The 24,426-nt window shown below is 32.5% G+C and overlaps 1 protein-coding gene and 1 long non-coding RNA gene across 2 annotated transcripts in view; both read left to right on the top strand.

Moving 5' to 3' along the window:
* The window catches only part of LOC136270333 (uncharacterized), a 46,559-nt gene extending 33,138 nt beyond the window's left edge, over positions 1 to 13,421 (top strand). Inside the window, exons 2-4 of the long non-coding RNA XR_010708088.1 lie at positions 6,438 to 6,572; positions 9,973 to 10,152; positions 13,248 to 13,421. This is a non-coding gene — a long non-coding RNA (uncharacterized lncRNA). The remainder of the gene's footprint in view (positions 1 to 6,437; positions 6,573 to 9,972; positions 10,153 to 13,247) is intronic.
* A 657-nt stretch (positions 13,422 to 14,078) lies between these two features.
* Positions 14,079 to 24,169, top strand: LOC136270192 (complement component receptor 1-like protein). The gene is made up of 8 exons (XM_066067041.1): positions 14,079 to 14,253; positions 14,482 to 14,661; positions 15,996 to 16,184; positions 20,935 to 21,123; positions 21,663 to 21,854; positions 23,441 to 23,546; positions 23,720 to 23,850; positions 23,928 to 24,169. The coding sequence occupies exons 2-8, from the start codon at positions 14,541 to 14,543 to the stop codon at positions 24,152 to 24,154; spliced, it is 1,155 nt and encodes a 384-aa protein (XP_065923113.1). The 5' UTR covers positions 14,079 to 14,253; positions 14,482 to 14,540; the 3' UTR covers positions 24,155 to 24,169.
* The last annotated feature ends 257 nt before the right edge of the window (positions 24,170 to 24,426 follow it).

Here is a 24,426-nt window from a genome sequence, read left to right as displayed (position 1 = left end):
TATATGTGATATTGTTTGTCCTGTATGTATCCCCCCCCCCCCCCCGAACCATTTTAACCCGTAGTGTATTCGCCCCAACTGTGTAAAAATCGGCTCGCGAAGAAAGATGTTTAATCTAAAAAATAAAAACTGAGTGTGGTTTTAGCTATGAAACGAAATTCAATGAAATAATCGACATGTCAAAATATAGGTTATCATAAAGTTTTAAACCATAGAAGATATAATGATTTACAACCTCACCGACAACAATCCAGATAGGAATAGTGTATTGTAGGGTATCAGTGCCATTGTCGATGAGAGAGAGAGAGAGAGAGAGAGAGAGAGAGAGAGAGAGAGAGAGAGAGAGAGAGAGAGAGAGAGAGAGATAGTCAGACACAGACAGACGGACAGACAGACAGACAGAGAGTTTTGTAGTGTCAAATTCAATTTTGATTTAGAATTTGAAATTAATTTGATTTGTTACAAGCATACATAGACAATAATTAAGCCTCTAAAAGGAGAAAAGAGAGGAGGTAGCTAGGTTAGGGCAGACCAACTAGCAAGCTTTAATTTTACATCGACTCTCTCTCTCTCTCTCTCTCTCTCTATCTCTCTCTCTCTCTCCCTCTCTCTCTCTCTCTCATCACCTAGCATTTCCTTTTCCGTGAGGGGGTTTGGGGTATTTGTAATGTCTTGATAAAATGATAACAAAACAACATGAAATGTTCTTTAAATTGTGTGCGGATGTTGTACTCCAATAATCTGTTTTCAGTATATACATTTCAAGAGGGGGGGGGGGGGGCTATATAGTCCTAATTAGTCTGCCAGTTATTCTGTCCCCACTTTGTTTTCTCTTCGTTTTCCAGGTTTTTTTTATTTGGCTCGGCAAATTAATATAAAACTTTCTGTGTAGCTCCATAACGATGCACTGTAGATAAATTATGAGTAGTTTTACTTTTGATAAACAGGTACATGTCCGTACTTGATTTTTAATTTGACTCTTATAATCGGATTTAATATTCCAATAAGTATAGGGTAAGAAAGCGTAGACGGGAATTTTTTGCGCATATCCTACTGTACCATTCATTCAAAACAGGTATTAGCACTCATCGAGTTCGACTTGCTTTCCTTTTTTTCATCCACTGGATTTAAAGCTATTAATTTTTGAAAATATTTTGAATTTATGGCCTGATTATATATAAATTAGAGCTGCGCTGGTGCATCTATTTACCCAAATGGACCAAAATATAACCAACTGAATCTAAAAATTTTGACAAAATTAGTTTTAAATGTACGACTCTTTTTCAATTCTAATCGGGTATGTCCTTTAGAAAAATCTTGAACCACACACATTTTAGCATAAAAAAACAACAATTGTTTCATTTTTTTATGGGGAGGGGGGTGGTGCCGGTAAAGGACATGTATTGCTTGTGGCAGTTGTGCTATACTCTCATTTGTTATAATAGATAATACTACATATTGATATGAAATGAAAGTTTCCAATTACACTGTACATAGCTTTTATCATGCATTTTGACCCGTGCGATAGTTTAAAACAATTTTCAAAGCATTTAATGTAATTCAACCGATCATTTTTGAAATTTAATTTTCTTGATCCCCGCCTGATAGGTCCGCCTTCTTGTATATTAGAATTACATGTACGTTGACCATATGTACACATTAACTTAATCGGCTATGTTATGGGACGATAACATTTTTTATCAATGTTTTTGCAGGATATGTAACAAATAACAGCCTATTTGTGGGTTTTTGCACTGATTATTTGAGATAATTTGCCGCCATCTTTTATGCATTCCACACACCACTCGCAGTTTCTTTATTTGGTGTTCTGTGTGTATGGCGACAAATTGGTAAATTTGCACCACTCACCCCTTGTAGCTTCATCCTGACTACATTTTATCTGGGTATATAAGTGTAATGTAGTAGTATATTAAATACACACATCTTTGTTTGCAGTGCGTATTGACATCTTTAGATCTTTACTTACAAAAAAGTAAACATTTGTATGACTTATATATGTAATTATTGTCAATTTTGGTGCGGGGGGGGGGGGGGGTGGGGTTAGGAAACTACAGAGAAACTTAACTTGGCTGTGAAACATATGCTTTTATTCTTTCTTGTTGATATATCAATGAATGAATTATAACAAAAACATGAATTGAAATATTCATGCACAATCAAATTTTTAAAAAGATTTACTGTTCTCTGCACAAGAAATCGGCAATGTGAACAAATTGGCACCCTATCATCCCTACCTTTAATTGTAGAGAGTAGGTATCCTTCTATATTGAAAACAATTCCAAAAGTAAGACTCATAATAAGTTGTTTACTGAGGAAAAGGGAAAAAAAATTGTATTTATTAATAATTCCGTATGATGTGATAATATCTCAATGATTTGTTTATAATCATAGTACTAGTGTATCACTGTATCATACATAAAAACGATAAGTAATGCTTATATTTATTAGTGAAACAGGACAGATTATTTATATTTAGATTATTTAGATACATGTACTAATCTTCATGCGGGGATCTAAAAAGGAGGGCGTCAGGGGATCTGGACCCCCTCCTCGGGAAAATTGGAGCTTATTAAATTTACATAGTAACATTTTTTAAAATTGGCATAGGACCCCCTACAGAAAAAATTAGCTACGCTTATGAAGTTCTCTACCATAACCGCATTTTTACACAAAAGAGGTGAATAAACCCGGGTTTTAAACTATTACTGGTGGTGAAATACCCCAGGGTTCAAACGTATCAGGTGGAAATGCACCAGGGCAAACAAAATCACTGCATTATTACTAGTCTACTTAGATATTCTGTGTAAAAGTAAATACAAATAATCATTTAGTTAGGTAGGGAGAAGTGAACATAGCATTTATTTGTAGGAAAGAGCATGAACGAATTATCTTTATTTAGAACAATTTGATGTTGCTATGATACAGGTTTCAGATCCATGATTTGATTGGTTAATTTAGATATTGAATCTCGAATTTCGAATCTCGAATCTCGTATTTCGAATCTCGTATTTTGAATCTCGAATCTCGAATGATCCTTCTCGGCTTTCGTAGAAACCTTCTTAAATTCAAGGAGAAGTAGATGTAAGCTCAAGGCGTTTATCTTCTGGAATAAAAAGAAGTCTGTGAAACAGTGTCAATACCTTATCCTAGGAAGTTTAGATTAGTAATGGGACCCCGAGTTGTATCCTGGATTAATAGATTTGCCAAACTGATTACACTGATAAGTGTCTGAAATAACTCTGCACAATGAAATGTGTCGCTACTAACGACAAAATGAAAGTCATGTAAATAATGAATTATGTTTGGATTGTTACGTTTTTTGGCTAATGCTCAGCATAGAAAGAAATAGAACTTTTCAAATTTTGAGCAAGCTATGGAGCACCCAATCAGGATACACTTGTCAATATAGAATTTACTCTGTGTATACATATCCAGTAGACAGAAATCTGAAGGATGAATAGGCAGTAGACAAAAAGCGCTTGACAAGTCCATTTTACATAACAATTTCCCTTTACCTAGAGAACTCATCATTGTTATTGTATCATCAAAGGACTTATGTTTGGATTGTTGAAAGGTCCTTCCATGCGGATCGTGTGATTGTGCAAGTTGGGACGAAAGAAAGCGTTATTGCCTGACGTCATGACGTCAGGCATATCTAAGGTTTAAAATTTGCCTTCTCCGAAACAGCGCAGACAATTGGAGCAAGTAATATCAAGATTTTTCACAAAGAAAGATTAACAGATGCATGTTTAATGTGTCAGCATTTACATTCACAATTGATAAGAATGTTATATAAGATGTAATAACATCAGTGAGCAAGAGTTTTCAAGTAAAACGGCTGTTCACCATGCACGTGTGTAATCCTGATTAAAAAAAAAGATTAGCCATACATGTAGTTGAACGGTGGAAAGGGGGGGGGGTGATCGCAGCAAGTTGTTACAAATTGTTTATTACGGTACAATGTAAGTAATGATTGGTGTTGGATTGTCATCATTACCAAAGAATCGTCAGTTTGGATTAAAACAAATATATATTCATATAGCTTGAATGTTTACTGGAGGAACTAAATCGCCGAAGCGGGGTGTGACCCGATTTTCGATCGATTGGGCGATTTTATTCATCTTGAAAGGGGCACAAAACTCGTGTGTCTTACTAAATGTAGATCAATACTACATTAAACAATCGCTTGTCAAGTGTGTGTGTTAATTCGATAGATTTCTTCCAAAACATTCGATCCAAACTAAAATATATGTAGTTGGTACAAAACAAATGTCAAAAAATTCATTTGTCCCCCCTCCCCATGAATCAATGCCAATAGATGAGTTCATTCAAACCATCGGATCGAGATCTCAGCCGTTGCGTGAATGGTAAAGCAGGACTTCGCGCCAAAATGTCTCATTTATAGTTTTTGCCCGTCGATTAGTGGCCGAGTTTAAATGGGACCACAGAAGAATACTCCAGCACACCGTGTGTACACATCGCAGGCACGTAAAAACGGGGGTGGGGAGTGGGGGCTGCTTCTCCCTTTTTTTGCAGCAGACACATTTCTTAACTTTTCATATATATTTAATAAATGAAAATTGTCGGAGCATGTAATAAATGAAACTGAAAATAAGGAATCTAATTGAATTGAAGTTACAATTAGGATTTTTTCATGATTTTGAGAATTCGCCCTTTTATTAATTGCTTGTCAAGATGTTTTGGATAAAGCTGCCCCACACACTTTCTAAAACAATACGTGCTTGAATATCCTTTCCTATTTCCTATGGTTGGACATTTAATAAAATAATTTAATTTCAAGCGATTATGTGCACACTTTTTTTTCATATGACCAGTCGGGCTAGTACACAGACATTTAACCCAACCGGACCTATCGTCTACTAGACAATGTCGGTCGGACGTGCCTTAGTGTCAAACCCTGATACATGTACATGTACATGCACTAGAATTTATGATCAGCAGCAAAAAATTAAAATTTATTTCTTAAAAGATAGCCTAAGTAAAATATGCATGCCTCCATTGAATAAATTTGTTTAGTCAGGCAAGCTTTATGAAAAGCTATTACTTGTATGATTGGTTTGGTTGAGAGGGGTACTGTCTGGTAATGTTTGATTGTGGTGATTGGGATGACCAGCATTGTATTTGTTGACAAGAACCCTTAAATTTGTAGACATAACATTTGAAATTTGACTGAGTTTGTCGCGTTAAGGAATGATCTGACATGTGTATTAATCACAGCTCTTCATCTTCCGTGGCCCATGATACGGTGAATCAGCCGACATTTTCAAACGAAACTGCTTGTCATAATCGATCCAACTTGTATTGTTACTTCTAGCTGCCCTAATCTAATGGTTTGCATATATTTCAGAATGCCTTTGTTCGCTGCTAGATGTCTTATTAAATAGATGCTAGCAAAGACAATAAAATCATCCGCCCATGTCTCATGAGATGTGAATTTCTTTGGGTTAATTTTATACTCTGTCCCATGATATTCTGGATTTACATTTGGCTTAATTGCTTGATATTCATAAATACCTCAGGGTTCAAACGATGTTCATTCAAAAGTATGAAACATTTCCAAGATTTCTTAGTCAAAACGCCCCTGTTAGCTTATCAGGTTTTAATACAATGCTAAAAAATGTGATGTCTACGGAGATTTTGTATTGCATCAAGCCTGGATGATAACGTTGAAAAATTGCGCGATGCACTCCGAGTGTATTCCGAATGGAGAAAAGATGTAAACATTCCCCATTATAAATCTTCGTAAGGAATCTGTTTTCGTTCCTGTGAATTTTTCCGAGTGAAAGATGATAATGTGTCAAAGAGGGTACAAATCGTTGTAGCCCCAATATATTGAATCCCTTCTGATTTTATTCTTCTATTGCATCGATACCCCTAACTCCTTTCTTTAATAATAAATAACCCCCCCCCCCACCCCCTTCATTTACTTAGTATACATGTCTGACTTTTTCTCTTATAAATTCAAATGAACGTTAATTGGAATTACATGTAACTTCAATTCATTGATTTGATAGAATTCGTGTCTAAAAAATCAGTTTTATTGCAATCTCTTGAAAACAATTTCGTAATAAACTTTTCGCAAAAGCAGAGAAAAAGATGTCTTTGATACATAGGTCTAAAATGATAGAATTCCTTTGAACTTCACACAAAATTTCTATATATTCTATGAACCGATTCCTTATTGGAAGTTGTTATATATTACTTTTGATGCGTTTAATCATAAGCCATGTATAACATCATTTGCATAGTTGGTGAATATATATTTCTAAAACCAGAAATGATTCACCACGAAAGAAAATAAAACTCTCCTCAATATGTTCCGTACTTTGATTTTTAGTTTGATTTAAAAATGTCTAACAAAGCGTTTTATATACCAATATATAAATTAATTTCAGCTTGCATCCCAACATCAGCAGAAGGAACTGATCAGTGTAGAAGTTTTTGTCCTAAAAATTGCCAGGCCGAGTATTCGTGTAAAAATGGGTGTCCTGTTTGCCAGGACGGATGGATGGGTGTATATTGTGAAAATCGTAAGTATATCAATTTTATTCTTCTGTTACTGTTACCCATCATTTGGTTTCTGCCAAAGGTACACTTCTTTCCAGTATGTTACATTGGTAATATTTTACCCTATAGTCTCTCAAAATCATTCAGAGCTATTGAATTGTATTCATATAAGATCTGCATCATTGTTCAGGGTAACAATGAAAAGAAATGTCGTTATGTAACTAAAATGGGAAATAAGATAAAATGTAAAATGAAATCAAACATACGCAACATTCATTCAGGAAAATATAATATACTTTACAGGCAATTGAGTAAAATAAATATTAAATAAATATTTATTAAGACTTGTGTTTGCATACCATTGCTTAAAAGTATGTCATTCCAAAAACTTTAAAAAAATTTTTAGAAAGTAAGGTTAAGTTTGCCTGAAGCCCAAACCACGTTTTGATAGACCAGGAATATAAAAAAAAATAAACAGATGATAACCTTTACAAAAAATATTAAACGGATATTGTGAATGGCAAAAAAATAACAAGGGTATATACTCGCATATCATATGTCTGGATGTAAGGCCATTTTAACAAGAGCTTGAGCTTTTTAGTGGGATGTTACTATCCAATTGTCTCATCAAAACAGGGTGTCAAAAATTGACATACTTTCTTCTAATTCGCAAAGATAGGCTAATTAATTTTTCACAGAGTGTCAAATCAGAATTTTTATTTTCTCCAGATTGCTCTAATTTTGTTTGAAATTGACATTGTTTCAACTGAAATGTACAGCCTTGAATGAAGTCCGGTGTAAAGTAGAATAATGACTTCCATAGAATAATAACCGGGGGTCATTTATCGACGTAGAATAAAGACCCCGGTCATTATTCTACGTAGAAAAACGACCCGTTTGCCTGAAGAATAAGTGTCTTTTTCATAAAAATGAGCACACTCTACATAGAGAAAATTGACCCCTGTTGAAGAACGACCCCTTATAGATTAATGTTTTCTAGCACATTTTTTTGGGTGAAATACAACAATATTTGTAATTTTTACTGCAGTTTACAGAAAAGACCATAAATATTAATTCATATTCAAATAAACTTAAAGTTAGAGAAGGAATATATCTTAGAAAATAAAATTCCTTCCGTTATAACAAGATACTGACGTATTGTATTGGGGTATGATTTTCATCTGAACGAGTATCTCATTATTACGAGTGACAGCATATTTAAATTATTTTAAGATACAAGACACTATAAAAGAAAGTTCTTTTATTGGCGATGAAAGAGAAGATTCGATAGTGTTCATGAATTATACTTGCATTGAAAATTGTCCCCTACTACAAACTACTGGGTATGCAAGTGCATCACCCAGAATTGATGATGAAACCAAAATTATAAAAAGTTTACTCTAATGTTAGGCATTATAACCATACCGAAGTTAGCAACCACTAACAGCAGTCATTAAGCCAGTAGAAGCTAACGGACAGTAAGGAAAATCGTCAAAGTACTGAGAGTACTCGAACAGAAAATAAATCTTACTTAATCATCGGCATACTTTAATTAATATCAAGATGATTAATGCATCAATAGTTTGAAGGAGCATTGACAGCTTCGGAAGCAGTGAAGATCGTGTGATCAACATCTAGGGAAATGTAAACCCTTCAGAACCACTTGGTGTTACCCGCACAGTCCAGATTTTAGACCTGGAAATAATAGCCCTATAGGTCTCCTGCACTGCCCTGTAATTTGTTTGCTGTACAATTTAAAGAAAAAAGGAGATAACGGCCCATCATTCACCACAATATCGTTGTGAGGACATTTTTTTAAATGACAAAGTTCTAGAGAGCTAAATTGACACATTTAGATATGATAGAAGCCCTCGGAATCTTGTTTAAATATTACGAAACTTCGTCCGAATAACGCGTGTGTTTCTAAGTTCGTGTGATCAAAGCCAAGGGGGATATAAACCTATAAAAATGAGCCCGAACTCCTTATCAACGCTTTTAGAAATAATCTCCTCTTATTATATTCTATTAGTGTTTATTATCCATTTAATATTTACTACAGTCAGGTACTCTTCACACATTTGCGCTAAAAATTCTATTCTATTCTATTCATGATCACAATTACAACATTACAACAAATGTTAGAATATCGATGTATATGTATTACGTAGAAGAAAACAAAACTTACGTATTAAAATTATTTTTTTCAATCACTTTCCCCCGGAAATGTAAATAACTATTTATATTCCTACGTTATCTGCCTCTTAAGTTTTTTAACAAAATTATATATTATTCTTAGATTGACAATTCATTCACAAATGACTATTTCTTATATCATTGCTACAATTATTCTTTCGTGATTATTGTTCGTAAATTATCACACAATTTCCTCATTATGTATGAATTTGTTTGCTTTTGTTCATTTTTTTAAATTACGAAATAGCTTTGCAACAGTAGCTACACCGGCACAGATTGCTGGACACACACATGTAGACCTGGCAAAGTATTTGTTGCCGATGCAATTGCAAAATCGTGATGAAATAAAGTTTAGCAAGCTGTGCATGAATTTGGTAAATCAAGCATCGTTTTTAAATAATAGAGCTATATCAAATGTTGGTAAGAATTATTCATGGAAAAGTATCAGGTATGATACATTAAATAGTTCAGCAGATTTCTACACAAGTGCAGCGTCATTTCCCGCCATATGTCGACGAGAGAAGAGACGTAACTGTTAATAATCAATTTGTGGCAATGTTTGTGTGTTAGTGTGTGTTTGCTACGAATATAAAACTATATACAGCGATTTCAACAGATTCAGTGTTAATAACTTCAAAATCAGCCGAATAGTTGGAAAATCAAAGTAATTTCAAAGTCAGATAGTTTAAATATGGGCTAATTAATTTCTATTCCTGTTAACAGCGGGGTTCACTTCTCTACGGGGGTCATTTCTCTTCATGTTTAACATGAAGAAAAATAACCCTTGGGTCTTTTTTTTTCCAGAAAAAGCCAATTATTCTACAGCAAGGGAGTCATTATTCTACGTCGAAAAATTACCCAAGGTCGTAATTGTACGGGTGTCATTATTCTTCTTTACACGATGTAAAGTGTCAAAGTGACTGGGGTTTTACATGTATACATGTAGTTACTCTACGACATTTCTATTCTTCTGACTATTTCCAATTATGGTGTATATACGACAGATGAAACGCATGGTTTGGGTGTTTGTTAAACATAAAAAAATGTGAACGTTTTATCTAATCGCCGTTGCTCAACGTTATATCTAATCGCCGTTGCTCAGCAGCCTGCGTTGCTGCCCTAATTATTGCTCATACTTAAACTCATGTTTTTTCCCTGATAGTTCCTTATTCAGTACAAACTATCAATCTACTTCAAAATAATCATAATTATATGGTTGCTTCATTTTAGCCATAACATGTCAACCTCCAGTTTCTACGGAAGCCCCTCACATCTTAACAGACAAACAGAAATACAACTACAATGAGACAATAATATTTTCGTGTCATGAGGGGTTTGATTTGCTAGGTACAGCAGAGAGAATATGCACAGAAAATGGCGCGCTTCAACCTCCTCTCCCTAGATGTACAGGTATGGAAGTTTGCTTCTTCAAGTTATGAAAGTTGTTTAGATGTGGACTTTAAATTACCGAATGGTTGGAATGAAAGCAAAATAAAGTTGAGTGAACGTATTATAATGTGTGTATTAAACCATAAAAATAAGATATTATCGTCATGTCGTACCAACATGCAAGCCCAGTAGTTTGCTAATAGTTTGTCAAATTTAGTTGAAAACTGCTCTATTAAACCGGGTTAAAGTTCTGATCACTCCATTCTTTTGCTTGAGTTAAAATTTAATCCTTTCACCAAAGGACGTGGGCTTTGGAAGTTAAATAATACTCTCTTGTCAGACAAAGAATATGTGGTAAAAGTTAAAGAAATTATTCAGTCAGTCAGTAGCCAATATCTAGACAATGTAGAGAGTTGTAATTTTCAATGGAAAAGTAATATTGACGAAAGTTTTTTAGGTGTTAATGATGGAAATAAGGAGGGCAACTATTTCTTATTCAACATATAGAAAAAAGGTCAGAAACAACACCGAAGAAAAGCTTTTTCAGGAGATAGAGTATATTGAATCAAATTCTACTGTTGATATTAAAGGGACATGGTCACGATTTCGGTCAAATTTCATTTTTCTGCTTTTATTATTTACAATGCTTTATGAATGCATTTCTAATGATAAAATGAAATTTGGGTGCCAGTCAATGAGTTTTAAGCAAGATACAGGGCTCACAATTCTTCGTCATGTAAACAAGGCTCGTGCCCTGTTTTTGTTTTCAATATACCAGTAATAATTCTTTTTCAAGCTGATTTGTCTATTTTCTTATTCATATTAAGCATAAATAAACAGGTCCTAACGATTAACACATTTATTTGAGGTCTAAAACTGGAATTTTCACTTCAACATTCAAAATGTAAACAAACGCTTTGTTTACATAGCGAAGAATTGTAAGCACTGTAACTCGCTTATATCTCTACAAATGACACTCAAATTTTGGTTGCCTATTAAAAATGCCTTACTGAAGCATTGTAAACATTAAAATCGAAAAAAAAAAATTTTGTCCAAAATCGTGACCATGCCCCTTTAATACTTTGGATGAAAAATGTGCTTTGGAAAAACTACGCAAGGAAAAGTTACTTGGGCATATGGTTAGATCTCATGCCCAATGGTTGGAGGAATGCGAAAAACCTTCAAAATATTTTTGCAATTTGGAATCTAGGAATTATTTAAACAAAACAATAAAAAAAAAATGAAGCTGAGGATATTGGAATGCTATGTGGACAAGGAGAAATACTAGATTATGTAAAGAAGTACTATGAAAAATTATATGCAAGTATGGATACAAATTTGGTAAAGATTGATTTAGATTATATTATTTCTAATTACAATTCACCTAAGTTAGAAAAGGAGTTGTCAAATGGTTTAGAAGAGGCTTTCTTAGAAAAAGAGGTATTGAATGTCATAAAACATATGAAGAACAACAAATCTCCTGGAAGTGATGGGTACACTGCTGAATTTTAAAAAAAAATTTGGACAGATATTAAAACTTTTGTTGTACGAGTCATTAACTGTATATTTCTGAAGAAGGAACTACCCATCTCACAGAGGCTTGGAATTATTTCATGCTTGCCTAAAGGTGATAAACCTAGACAGTTTTAAAAAAAACTGGCGACCAATCATTCTTTTGAATGTTTTGTATAAGATTATTTCAGGGTGTGTTAGTTTCAGAATCAGGAAAGTTTTAGATTATTGAATATCTGATACACAGTCTGGATTTATCAAGGGAAGGTACATTGGAGAGAATACTAGATTTGTATATGACCTGTTATCATATACTAAGTTCAAAAACATACCTGGTCTTTTAGTACTTATAGATTTTGAAAAGGCGTTTGATTCTATGTCGTGGTCATTCATATACCAAGTCCTTAAATAATTTGGCTTCGGAGAGAATATTATTCAGTGGATTAAGATTTTCAATACAAACTTCCATGCTGCTATTTTACAGTGCGGCCATTTATCACAACAGTTTGTTGTACAAAGGGGATGTAGGCAAGGATACCCTGTTGCTCCATATTTATCTATCATGTGTGCAGAAATCCTAGCAATAATGATTAAACAAAACAAAGACATTAACATAATTTTATTAACGATAATGAACATAAGATATCACATTATGCAGAGGACACTTCACTAGCCCTTGATGGTTCACCCAAATCTCTTTTTGCAGCTCTAGAAACCAAAGAATTTTTTTCTACAATATATACACAATATATCTTTTCTAACTTTAGTCAGTTCAGATAGTGAAGATTAAAATTTGTCAGCATCATAATCTACAGGGGGAGAGTTAGGTCACATGAGGAAACGTTTAAATTATTCACAATAACTCAAATATTATTACACATGGTTTTACTTATATGGAAGCATTTTGACGTATTGTTGATTCTGCTTTAAAACATTGTTTTGTCTCTGGCCCCTGGACAATTCTTGGGCCTCATAAGGGGTTCAACGTTTGATGTAGGTTTATAATACATATATAAACAGTTGTTTAAGTCTGATCATCTTCAACACTCAATATGTGATGTGATTGAAACAACAATTTTTTACAAAGGGGCTCAATGATAAACAAACTAATATGCAGGGGTATATTTTTATTACAGGATCTATCATACAACATTGTTAAGATATTTTGTATATGACCCCATGAAGCTGATTGTATTATGTCTATTGTTGCTCAGACGAGCTCTGTGGCCCACGGGCCTCTTGTTTGGATACTGTAATGCTGATTGGATCATAGTTATAGCAATTGTTGCTCATGTGAGCGATAAGGTCCCTATCCTCTTGTTTCTTTCTCTAACGTAATCACAATAAGTAGAAATGACAAGTATCTATCTCTCTCTCTCTCTCTCTCTCTATCTATCTATCTATCTATCTATCTATCTATCTATCTAACTTTCTATCTATCTATCTATCTATCTATCTATCTATCTATCTATCTATCTATCTATCTATCTATCTATCTATCTATCTATCTACCATTTAAATGTGCATAGGCTTGTTGTCAAAGACGTAAATCTGGCCTTCATTTAATCATATCAAAGTTATTCAAACAAGTTGCTTTATTTTAGCCATAACATGTCAACCTCCAGTTTCTTCGGATGCCCCTCACATCATAACAGACAAACAGAAATATAACTACAATGAGACAATAATATTTTCGTGTCCTGAGGGGTTTGATCTGCAAGGTAAAGCAGATAGAATATGCACAGAAAATGGCGCGCTTCAACCTCCTCTGCCGAGATGTACAGGTATTGAAATTTGCTTATTTAAGTTATGAAAGTACATTCATTGTTGTTTAGATGGGAATTTAAATTACTGAAATGGTGTAATGAAAACTGAAATGAAAATCAATGAACGGATTTATATTTATGTGTAAACTATTAACATCAAATATGATCATCATTTTGTAACAACATGCCAAGTCAGACCCACTAGTTTGCTCAAAGACAGACGAGACGTTCCTCAATTTTATATAATTTTCCTTGATATTTTATTCCTTATTAATTAACATTTAAATCTGTCAATTCCCAACATTCAGAGTTCATTACCAGGCTCGTTTCGGAGCTAGAATATTTCGAATTTTCCTTGAAATAGCACGCGAAATGCATTTGAGTGCTTATAAGTGAAGTCATACTATTATATTTTCAATTGAACACTTTATATCCAAATTAAAAAAAGAATCATATTACATAAAAATATAATAATGAAATTACGAGGTGGGAATCTTCACATTGTGGAGATAGGAAAAAATAGAAAAAATGAAAGATATGTCGCATGTGACCTTAATCTGTAATGTATTTTTCTAATGCTTAAAACTGTTTGTTTCTTGGTAGTTGTTAAAGTGATTTTTTCTCCATCTACTTTTAATACATCTAACAAGTTGCTTTATATTAGTCATAACATGTCAACCACCTTTTGCTACGGATGCCCCTCACATCATAACAGACAAACAGAAGTATAACTACAATGAGACAATAAAATTTTCGTGTCCTGTGGGGTTTGATCTGCAAGGTAAAGCAGATAGAATATGCACAGAAAATGGCGCGCTTCAACCTCCTCTTCCTAGATGTGCAGGTATGGGAGTTTGCTTATCTCTGTTAAATCATATATTGATAAAAAATAATGGTAAAATAAAGATAATATCGTTTAAAATAATTTGAACGCCATGGTTAAATATCCTGTCATGTCTGTCTAAATGTTACAAATGTATTTACATCATGTTTTAACATGGGTTTTTTTCAGAATTTCTATATTTTATTCTTTTTGTGAAGCTTCTCCAAAATCAATTAATCTTCATTTAAGCCATAAAATGCAAGGCACCAGCTTTTACGAGTTCAGACCACATCTCTACGGACAAAGTCATGTACAGCTACAATGAGATAATTAGGTTTAAATGTCCCGATGGATTTAATATTCAAGGTGATCAAAACAGAAAATGCACAGGGAAAGAAACGTTTCATCCCCCATTTCCAAATTGTACAGGTATGGAAGTTTATTTCGTGAAAAAATGGTAACGTTTTAATTTACTCACTTTTTAAATTTAATAAGAAGTAATTGAAACAGATTTACACAAAAAATCAACGTCTATCGCTATTCACGCAGTAGTATGTCTTGATTGAGTAAAGATAAAGAATCTTTTGCAAATGTTCACATTGAAATAATTATTAAATAATTAGATTTTTTTATTTAAAAAAAAGAGTGTTTATACATAAGTTTATATATAATATTTTTAAACTCAATAATCATTCAATAAAATATTTTCCATATTAAATGCACGTTTTTCAAAGACCGAGTTCTTTGCAGAAACTTTAAAGATAGATACATAAAACTCTATAATTATGTAAAAACAGTATGAGAATATGTGAGAAATATTTTTAAAAAAATAGAACACAATGCTACATGTAAATATAGTAATCAATTAACGCATTTTTATGTAATGTTGAAATGGTCAATTTAACAAAAAAATAAGTTCAAGGTTTAACATAAGAATATATGGCGATATTTTTAAAAGATTTATGTTTAATTGCCCAGTAATTTGGATATGACATCCTCTAGCTGCTTTGATCAGAATGTTATAATAATAAATGTTGCTAAGATGAACCTTAGGTCCTTTTGTTAAACTATTGTTGAACTATCTTTAAAGCATTCGAGAGATGCGGTGTAACCCTGCTGCTCTTTTAATTCATCTGCCTATATTTGCTTTCAATGTTGGCAAAAACAGTTCTGCATGAAAAAATATCGGAACTAAATGTGTGGCCCGTTAGGGCTGGCAGCTTTGTGTTCATTTTTTTAAAACACATATATCATACTAATATCGTGCTATTAAATTTAGTTTGTTGATTTTTTTGAGACTGTTAGATTTTGTTTGAAGGATATCACTAAATAAAACACTATGACATTACATAGATTGTTAGATTCATCATATATCAATCTAAGCACACTGAAGGACTCTAGCAATCATTATGCAAGTTTTAAACCCTAAAAGCAGAGTTCTAAAGAGAGCTTAAAATTAAAGGCTTGAGATGGTAACAATAAAGTAAAAAAGGACATAAATGCAAAAACATCAAATGATCTCTTAATGATTTTAAAAAATTGGTGTTTTTCCTACTTGTTCGTCTGTTTGTTACTAGGAGTCGAAGAATACATGTTTGCAAAAAAAACCCTTTAATTACTATAATGCTCGTACATTAAGATATTTGAACAAAAACATGTCCCTCAGTGACCCACATTAATTAAGAGATATTTATGTTTTTTTTAATGTTTCTATGCTTTAAACTTAAAATGTTTTCTTACATACTTTACATTTTGCTTCCTAGGGGTCAGGTGTAAAACGCCAATGCTTCAACAAAAGCAAGTTATGATTATACCAAACGACACCGATTATGAATACAATTCAACAATATTGTTTAAATGCAAAATGGGTTTTAGCTTGAAAGGATCACAAAATGCCACATGTCATCAAAATGCATCATTTTGGTTCATTGAAGGCACACCAAAATGTGAAGGTAATGTTATTGTTTTTTGTTAAAACTCCTATAAAAAGACATTTTTTCTTGCATTGATTCTAGAAATCAATCCGCAATTAAGACTTTTTTTTAAAAATTGTATATAATTCTAAAGCATAAGACCCTTCTCATTCATATATTTATCATACTTTTTACCTACTGTGAACATTTAAATGATTAATAAATGTTTCTCAAGTTGCTATTATCTATGTATTTTCTGTGCTAGAAGATATTTCACTTCTATGAATAAGACCCTTCTCATTCATATATTTATCATACTTTTTACCTACTGTGAACATTTAAATGATTAATAAATGTTTCTCAAGTTGCTATTATCTATGTATTTTCTGTGCTAGAAGATATTTCACTTCTGGAAACAAGCACCAAATTTTGCATTACTTAACATTACTTAAATATGAAATATCGTCGGCCGTTCAAGTTTTGATCATTTTTAAGTTGACTGCCTCTTATTTCAAAATGACGTCTTTTTCATTATTTTTTCATGTTTTCCCTGATATTTTAATTATGTCTGGGTAAAAGTTTAATTTTCTGTGAAATTATGAAAACGAATTTGTCGTGTGATACAATTTGAGGTACATTCCATATGTGAACAAACTACACATGCGTTTAATGACAGACTGCAGTTCTCTTTTAACTTACATGATCTAATCACCTGAGTAGTTGCAGCAGCAAAGAGCAGTGCAATGTAATCCGGACTTGAAACATTTGCAATTCCCAGAACAACTTTAAAATATCAGTACAATAATGATGAAAAAAGACGCCATTTTGAACATTTGACCAAAACTTGAATGACCAACGATATTCTTTTTTAAATAATGTTCAAGGTACCTTTGTGCAGAATATGGTGATTGTATCACCAAGCGAAATATTTTCCCCACTATTTGTTACACTATTAAGATGGGTTCGTATGAGATAATCTTATGGTTTTTTTTTTTTAAAGAAATGAATTTCTCATAAATTTACAGTAAGACATCTTGTGTAACTTAAAAACAGGTAGAACTAGTTATTTTGCTGACAAGAATCTCCACAATATGTTTAAACCCCCTTTGTATGTAACCCGAATAACTCAAGTGACCTATTGCAATTGTTTTTCGCCCATTGTAGTGCGGTATGCGTCGCACGTTGTGCCTTAACGATTTTACATTTTAACTTCTTAAAAACTACAAAGCCTATTGTTACCATTTTTTGTGGGAAGCATCTTTATTGTAAGAGAAATCAAAATTGTGAAATTCATGACTAAACCTCCCCAAGTGTGCCATAGTCGGGGCCAAATGGATATGCATTTGACATAAACTACATGCATGATAATGATGTTCATGACGCCCTTTCCTGAAATTCTGATATCTTAGTCTAAGGGCTATGATACTCAGATGACTGTCTCTTGTTAAAATTTCAGGTCACCTATGTCACTGATGGCCTATTGCTATCTGTTTTGACTGTCGTCGTCCTTCGTTCATAAACCTTTGAAGTTTTCTAGTTTCTTCTCTGGAAACACTTAACAAATTTCGACCATAAATCGCGTATATTATATATGGGTACATTTGTAGATGAGAATACATGACCTCTTCCTTCCTGGGGCCTAATAGATGGGGCTAAAACCATCGAATTATTTTTTATTTACATTTTTTCATTTTATAATACATATAAGACATTCATGTACACATACATACAATGCATGATCTTATGAATGCAGAAAATTATTCAACTTAATACAATTCTGCATTAATTAAAATGAATAAAGCTCTTGAGGTTAAATATTAAGAAAAATATTTTTCCATTCAAACCATCTATCATTTTGTTTATCATAAGAAGAGTTTCTGATAGCAACACATTTTTCAATTTCATATCTAAGGTTTAAGTGACATAGGAGACCTGAAAACATTGGAACTTCTTTGTTGTACAGCCATTGAAAAATATATTGTTTTGTATACAGGATTAAGAAGTTGATGACTAAGTTAGAATAAGAAGGAGGAATTTCTCCAAATAATATGTTATACTCATTAAAGCCAATTCTTTTTGAAACAGCATGATATATATGTATACTTAAACTACTGCATAAATCTAAAGCAAAGAAACAGGATATGAAAACATGTTCAATAGTTTCAACTTCAATATTACAAAAAGAACATGTATCATTATCAACTATTTTTATCTTTTTTAAATATGATTTTACAGGAAGAATTCTATGTAGAGTTCATTACTGGAGCCACTGTACAGTAGTATCTGTTGAATGAGATTGGAATAATACATTGGACATTTGTATTGATTAAATTATAAATAGGTTTGGAGCATTTCTTGTACAAAAGAAATTCGACACAGTAAAAGGGTAGAAAAGGACCAACAATATTTATATAGTTCTCCTTTGAAAAATTTGAGACTTTAAGAAAAACTTTTGAACAGCACTAATTATGCTGTTATATTGCATAAAACATACTTTGTTCAAATGAAATCTTTTTTCAAATTCAGATTTTGATAAAAATGACCCATCATCATACAAAAGGTCTTTAACAATTTTCACACCTTTTTTGTACCATTCTTTATAAAGCATAAACTTCTTCCCTACTTTAATGTTTGAGTTATGCCATATTGGAGAAAATATTATATTATTGTTAGAATCAGAAATTTGGTTAGAGTGTATGTTTAAAACATTAAGCCAAGCATCAAAAACATCTCTCCAAAATATACTATTGCATTGTTCTATAAGTTTTTTAATAAAATTATCACGAAACTCTAAAAAAAAACCTCTATGTCACCAAACACAGCTTTAAAAATGCTCAACCATGATTATTCCCCTTGCACCACTCTTTTGATCCAAGAACATTTTACCGAAATTATATTTTTTTTAAATTTAACATTTTCAAACCTCTAGTGCAAAAGTTTTGGGTCACAATTAAAAGTTTGACTTTGTCACACTTAGATTTCCAAACAAATCTGAAAAACAACCTCATTATTCATAAAAAGTATTTGTATCTTTCTTAGGATTTGGTAGGGAAATAATGAGTAAATGGTTTAATTTAGGAACAATAAGACTCTTAAGTACTGTAGTTCTTCGTATGGGAGTAAGAATTCTTCTTTCCCATTGTTGAATCAATGCAATAATTTTGGAATTTGAATGTCATAATTTAAATCTGGAAATTTTTGTAAGTCCACTGAAAAATGAATACCTAATAGTAAAATTTCAGTAGCCCCCCAATCTAGTTTCCATTTAGAATGATGGAAAACTTCAGAAGAGAATTGTTTTGATCCAAACCAGAAAATTTAAGTTTAAGAGCAATTAACTTGCAGACCAGAAATTTTTGAGAATAATTCTAAAGTTTCAAGAGCATTGAGCAAGGATGAAGGTGAACCATCAAGGATAAGTGACGTGTCGTCAGCGTATTGGGAAATTTTGTGTTCCCTATCGTACACAAAATACCTCTTATATCATTATTTTGTTTAATTACATAGCTAAGATTTCTGCACAGAGAATAAAAAGATATGGGGCTACGGGATCACCCTGGCGACAACCTCTCTGTGTTTCAAACTGCTGTGATAGAAAGCCGCTTTTAAGGATTGAAGCTTTAAAATTTGTATTTAAAATTTTAACCCATTTAATAATATTGTTTCCAAATCAGAGTTTTAAGCAATATATATGGCTCACAATTCTATGTCATGTACACAAGACTTGTGACCTGCCTTAGTTTACATAAATTCAATATATCAGTAAAAAATTCTTTTCAAGCTGATTTGTGTATTTTCTTTTTTATTGTAAGCATAAATTACCAGTTCCATAGTAAGAACTGTAGACTATATAACTTACTTACAACTCAGTGAATGTCATTCAAATTTTGGTTGCCTATCAAAGTTGCCTTTCTAAAGCACTGTAAATTTTAAAATCAGAAGGACAAAATATCACCAAAATCGTGACCATGCCCCTTAAAGTATATGAACTATAAGAAAATAGTAAGGATGAGGAGGAGTGCCTCATTTCAAATTTATTTTAAAGCCCTTTGCCCCTGGTTCAGGGGTTCTGGTGCTAAGATTTGGCTCTAAATAAATGCAGTATTTCTCTGAAAATATTCACTTCTGCTCCATGGTATTGATCGGATGAAGTAAGAACATAGCTATGATCAGGAAGAATGCCTCTTCCAAATATGAATTTCATAGCCTCTGGGGCAAGAGAGGGGTCTAATGATTATATAGGGTTAGATCGGGTAATTTCGACCGATAATTTTTTTTGCATTTAAGATTTCTTCAATTGTGTCACAATACGCTTTGCTACAATTTTTAAATTTTTTTTTAGAAAGTTTATTGAATTAAGCAATCCCGAAAAATGAAAATAAAATGATTTCATTAGCCTTGTAATTATAATGCACAGAAGTATACATTGCGAAAGCCACACTGCAGTGACCAAGGTGACCGATAAGCCCCATGGGCCGCTTGTTAAATGAATTAGTTTCTATGGTTTTAACGTATTAGAAGGCTGAATTCTAAATAGATAATTCTGATATAAAATTGGAATATTTAAGCATAAATAAACTAAAATTTAAAACCTTTTAAACATCAAAACAACCACAAAGTGGTCCGCTGCTAATCCAGTATGTTTCAAACAATGTCTTTATCATGATTCTGCGATAGATTAACATGAATAATAACAGACTTTTAATTAATAATTTTCAAAACTATATCAATTGTGACGTTTCTTTCTTTCATGTTTCCTTACATACTTTACAAACATTTTGCTTACTAGAGGTTAGATGTAAAACACAAATGCTTCAACAAAAGAACGTAATGATAATACCGAACAAAACAGATCATGAATACAATTCAACAATACTGTTTAAATGCAAAATGGGTTTTAGCTTGAAAGGAACACAAAATGCCACGTGTCATCAAAACGCATCATTTTGGTTTATTGGCGGCACACCAAGATGTGAAGGTAATGTTAAAAGTTTTGTTTTAACTCCTATGAAAAGATTTTTTTATTCATTGCCTCCAAAACCCTATCTGCAATTAAATTTTTTCTAACATTGTATATAAATCTAAGACATCGTACCTTTCTCATTCTTATATTACATTTAAGTGAATGAACAATTTTGCTTAAGTTACAAGGATCTATGTATTGCCTATGCTATATTAATTCAACTATTGAATATTCTAACTCTAGTTGAAAACGAATAACTATCAAAGTATAAGTAGTGATCATTATTTAGTTAAGGTGGGTCGGTATGGAGCAATTAACAGTATACTGAAAGATATGTTTTTTGGGGGGTTTTTTCTTCAAACTTTCAGTGTGACATCTTGTGTAACTACAAAACAGATCGATAGTCAAATAATAATCATTTCACTCTTTTGGTGCAGTATGTACAGAACTATATCAATGATGACGTCTCCCATATAGGGACCCACCTGAATTTAGTGATTGTAGTGCTGCTTTCATTTTTGCTAACATAGTTTTTTTAACATTTTGCTTACTAGAGGTCAGATTTAAAACACCACTGCTTCAACAAAAGGACGTAATGATAATACCGAACAAAACAGATCATGAATACAATTCAACGATAATGTTTGAATGCACAGAACGTTTAAGTTTGAAAGGATCACAAAAGGCCACGTGTCAACAAAATGCATCATTTCGGTTTATTGACGTTATACAACCAGATTGTGAAGGTAATGCTGATTAGTTTCAATTCACACTCCTATCAAAGTAGTACTTTATTTCTTTACTCAGTTCACTTCCAGACACGTATATGTAAATTATTAATCGTCTACATTATAGATAACTTGATATATATCAAAATAGCTACATCAAGATTATTTTTCTCGAAAATGTACCAGAATTTATGTATATGTGCTTAGAAATATATGGTTACTTTCATTAAAGTCGCTTTATTCATACTCGTCATAAGATTTATATAATTTTTAAAGAAAATACTTTTATTTTGATCTTGAAATTTTAGACCTGTGTTTTTGTAAGTTTTAATTTCAATGATAGAATATTTGGGATAAATAACTTATCAGCTTGTCAAATCAAACTTTGTCCAAACATCGAAAAATAAAATTAAGTTGCAAAGAAAAATGGAATGAAATTATATTATTCATACATAAAATAGTGTTGCCTCGAAAATCAAAATGTTATCAATGAAATAAAAGTGACGTCACGTTGTTTTTGATTGGACTGAACATACTTAAAAAGCAGATTTGTATTGAGTCAGTGCAAATAGTTTGAACAAAAGACTGACATTTTGTTTTGATATTTAAGTACAAAAGATGTAGTTATATTCAATATTTCACAAAAGCATGTATGCAATGCATTAACAACAGCTTATTCAGTTTTTGGGTGTTGATTTTAATCAACCCTCCTATGCAGTTACTCTGGCAAACCGAAAGTGAAACAGTGTTTGGACCTAAGCACAAATCATCACCGCTGACAAGACTAAGTTCTTGAAAATAATAGAAAAAAAATCGATGTAATGTATGCTGAAGCATTGTTTTTAAGGAAACTTATCTATAAATACTTTGAAAATAGTCAAATTTTATATACTATGAACAAATTAGATATTTTTGTAGTCTCATATATTCCTACGCCAGAGTTAAAACAGTCTCGTTCAACCAGACGCTCGGCTGTCTCCGTTTGTCGGATATTAACGGAGACAGCCGAGCGTCTAGTTAAACGAGACTAGAATTCGATATCAATAGTGCTTGGATCCATACAATTTTTAGAATTGTTTCGATAACTGATACATATGAGTAGTTTAAATCTATCTTTAAATATTACACATCATGATTCATATGGGGTTTCTCGAAATTCTTGTCGGAAAAGTCTTAAAATTCATAATTCAAATACAAACTAGAAACTAATCAGTGCCATGCAAGATAAATTGATTTTAAAATAAATGATAATCGATAAAATCAACTCCCGTCAGTACTTCAGTACTTGAATTTGTTATGTATGGATTTTACATTTCACGTGGCTTTCAAGTGTTTTGTGTCCACGTGAGCTTGTCAATGTTGATTTTAAATTTTTGGAGGCCTCTTTTAGCAATTAGGTAAAAGGGCCTTTAAATATCTCATGAAATACATGATTGGAGTTCATTCTCAACGAAAGGCAGCAAACTATAATTTCAAATAGTACCTGGTAATTATAACATTTCCTTTTGTAGCGTACAAAGGTAACTTACATGTAACTCACGTATTATAGTAAATATATTTTTGTTTTGTTTCTTTCACCCGCCAATATATGATATAATAATCAGTTTCAGAAATAGACCATTCTCTCTCCGGAGCATTTGTCGCGGGGGCTTCCGTAGGGAGCTTGGCTGTGATTGGAGTAGTTGTTGCTGTTATAATAATTGTGTTGAGGTAATATTTTACTTTCACATGCGTTTGTTATTAAGTTGTTAATTTGGTCTTCTAGGAGATTTAACATAATGTTTTTAATGTTTCTATTTTTCCATCAATTACATGTATCGGATACCAATATAAAATCTTGCAATGATGAACATTTCAATAAGTCTTTGGTTTACCTGAAAAAGGAAAAAAACAACAAAGAAACCAGAATCAAAATATTATAAAAACGACGCTTTATCTCTTGACGAAATCGACCATCAATATGCAGAAGTTAACCCAAACAGAGCAAAGAAAATTAAAGATGCATCGAAACAAGGTGAGAAAAAATATATCAAAAGTTCGTATTTCGAGGTTTTATAAAAGCTTTCTGCATTTCTGTTAAAATTTCCATAGAGCAAACATCAAACGAGCAGACAATCACTTATTACAATATGAACAGTCCTAATGCAGAAAAGGCTAAACAAGCTAGACAAGAAGTCTACTACGAATTCTCGCCTATGTTTCGGCCATCCGGAACAGCTATTCCTGTTTCCGAGTTCAAAAATTACGTGGAGAGTAAAAAAGGAAATCCGGAATTTTTTGCGGAACAGTTTAGGGTTCAGTACCAAGTAAATCATTAAGCCTTTGTAAATCTATTTAAAACCATTGAAGTATAAAAATTTGAAGTATACAAATTTCTTCTGATAGAAGTTTTATACTGGTCTACAATTCCCCGCAACTGCTGCTGTGGCGCCAGGAAATAAGTCAAAAAATAAGTAAAAGAATATATATCCTTGTAAGTATGCTTTATATCTATCTAATTACAGTAATTGACACATATTCGATTTTTGATATCAATCATTAGGAATATATTTGTCTGTTAACGTCTGTTTAAATGTTTTGTAGATGATGA

This window comes from Magallana gigas, chromosome 7 (genome assembly GCF_963853765.1).
Source record: "Magallana gigas chromosome 7, xbMagGiga1.1, whole genome shotgun sequence".
Lineage (NCBI taxonomy): Eukaryota > Metazoa > Mollusca > Bivalvia > Ostreida > Ostreidae > Magallana > Magallana gigas.
Note: the sequence above shows the minus strand (reverse complement) of the source record. Positions and strands in the feature narration are given on the sequence as shown.

Bases quoted from the DNA above. Each gene is read 5' to 3' on its own strand.
- LOC136270192 (XM_066067041.1), top strand. From the start codon at position 14,541: ATGTACAGCTACAATGAGATAATTAGGTTTAAATGTCCCGATGGATTT. The intron at 14,662-15,995 runs GTATGGAAGTTT...TTTGCTTCCTAG, and splicing joins CCCATTTCCAAATTGTACAG to GGGTCAGGTGTAAAACGCCA. The intron at 16,185-20,934 runs GTAATGTTATTG...TTTGCTTACTAG, and splicing joins AGGCACACCAAAATGTGAAG to AGGTTAGATGTAAAACACAA.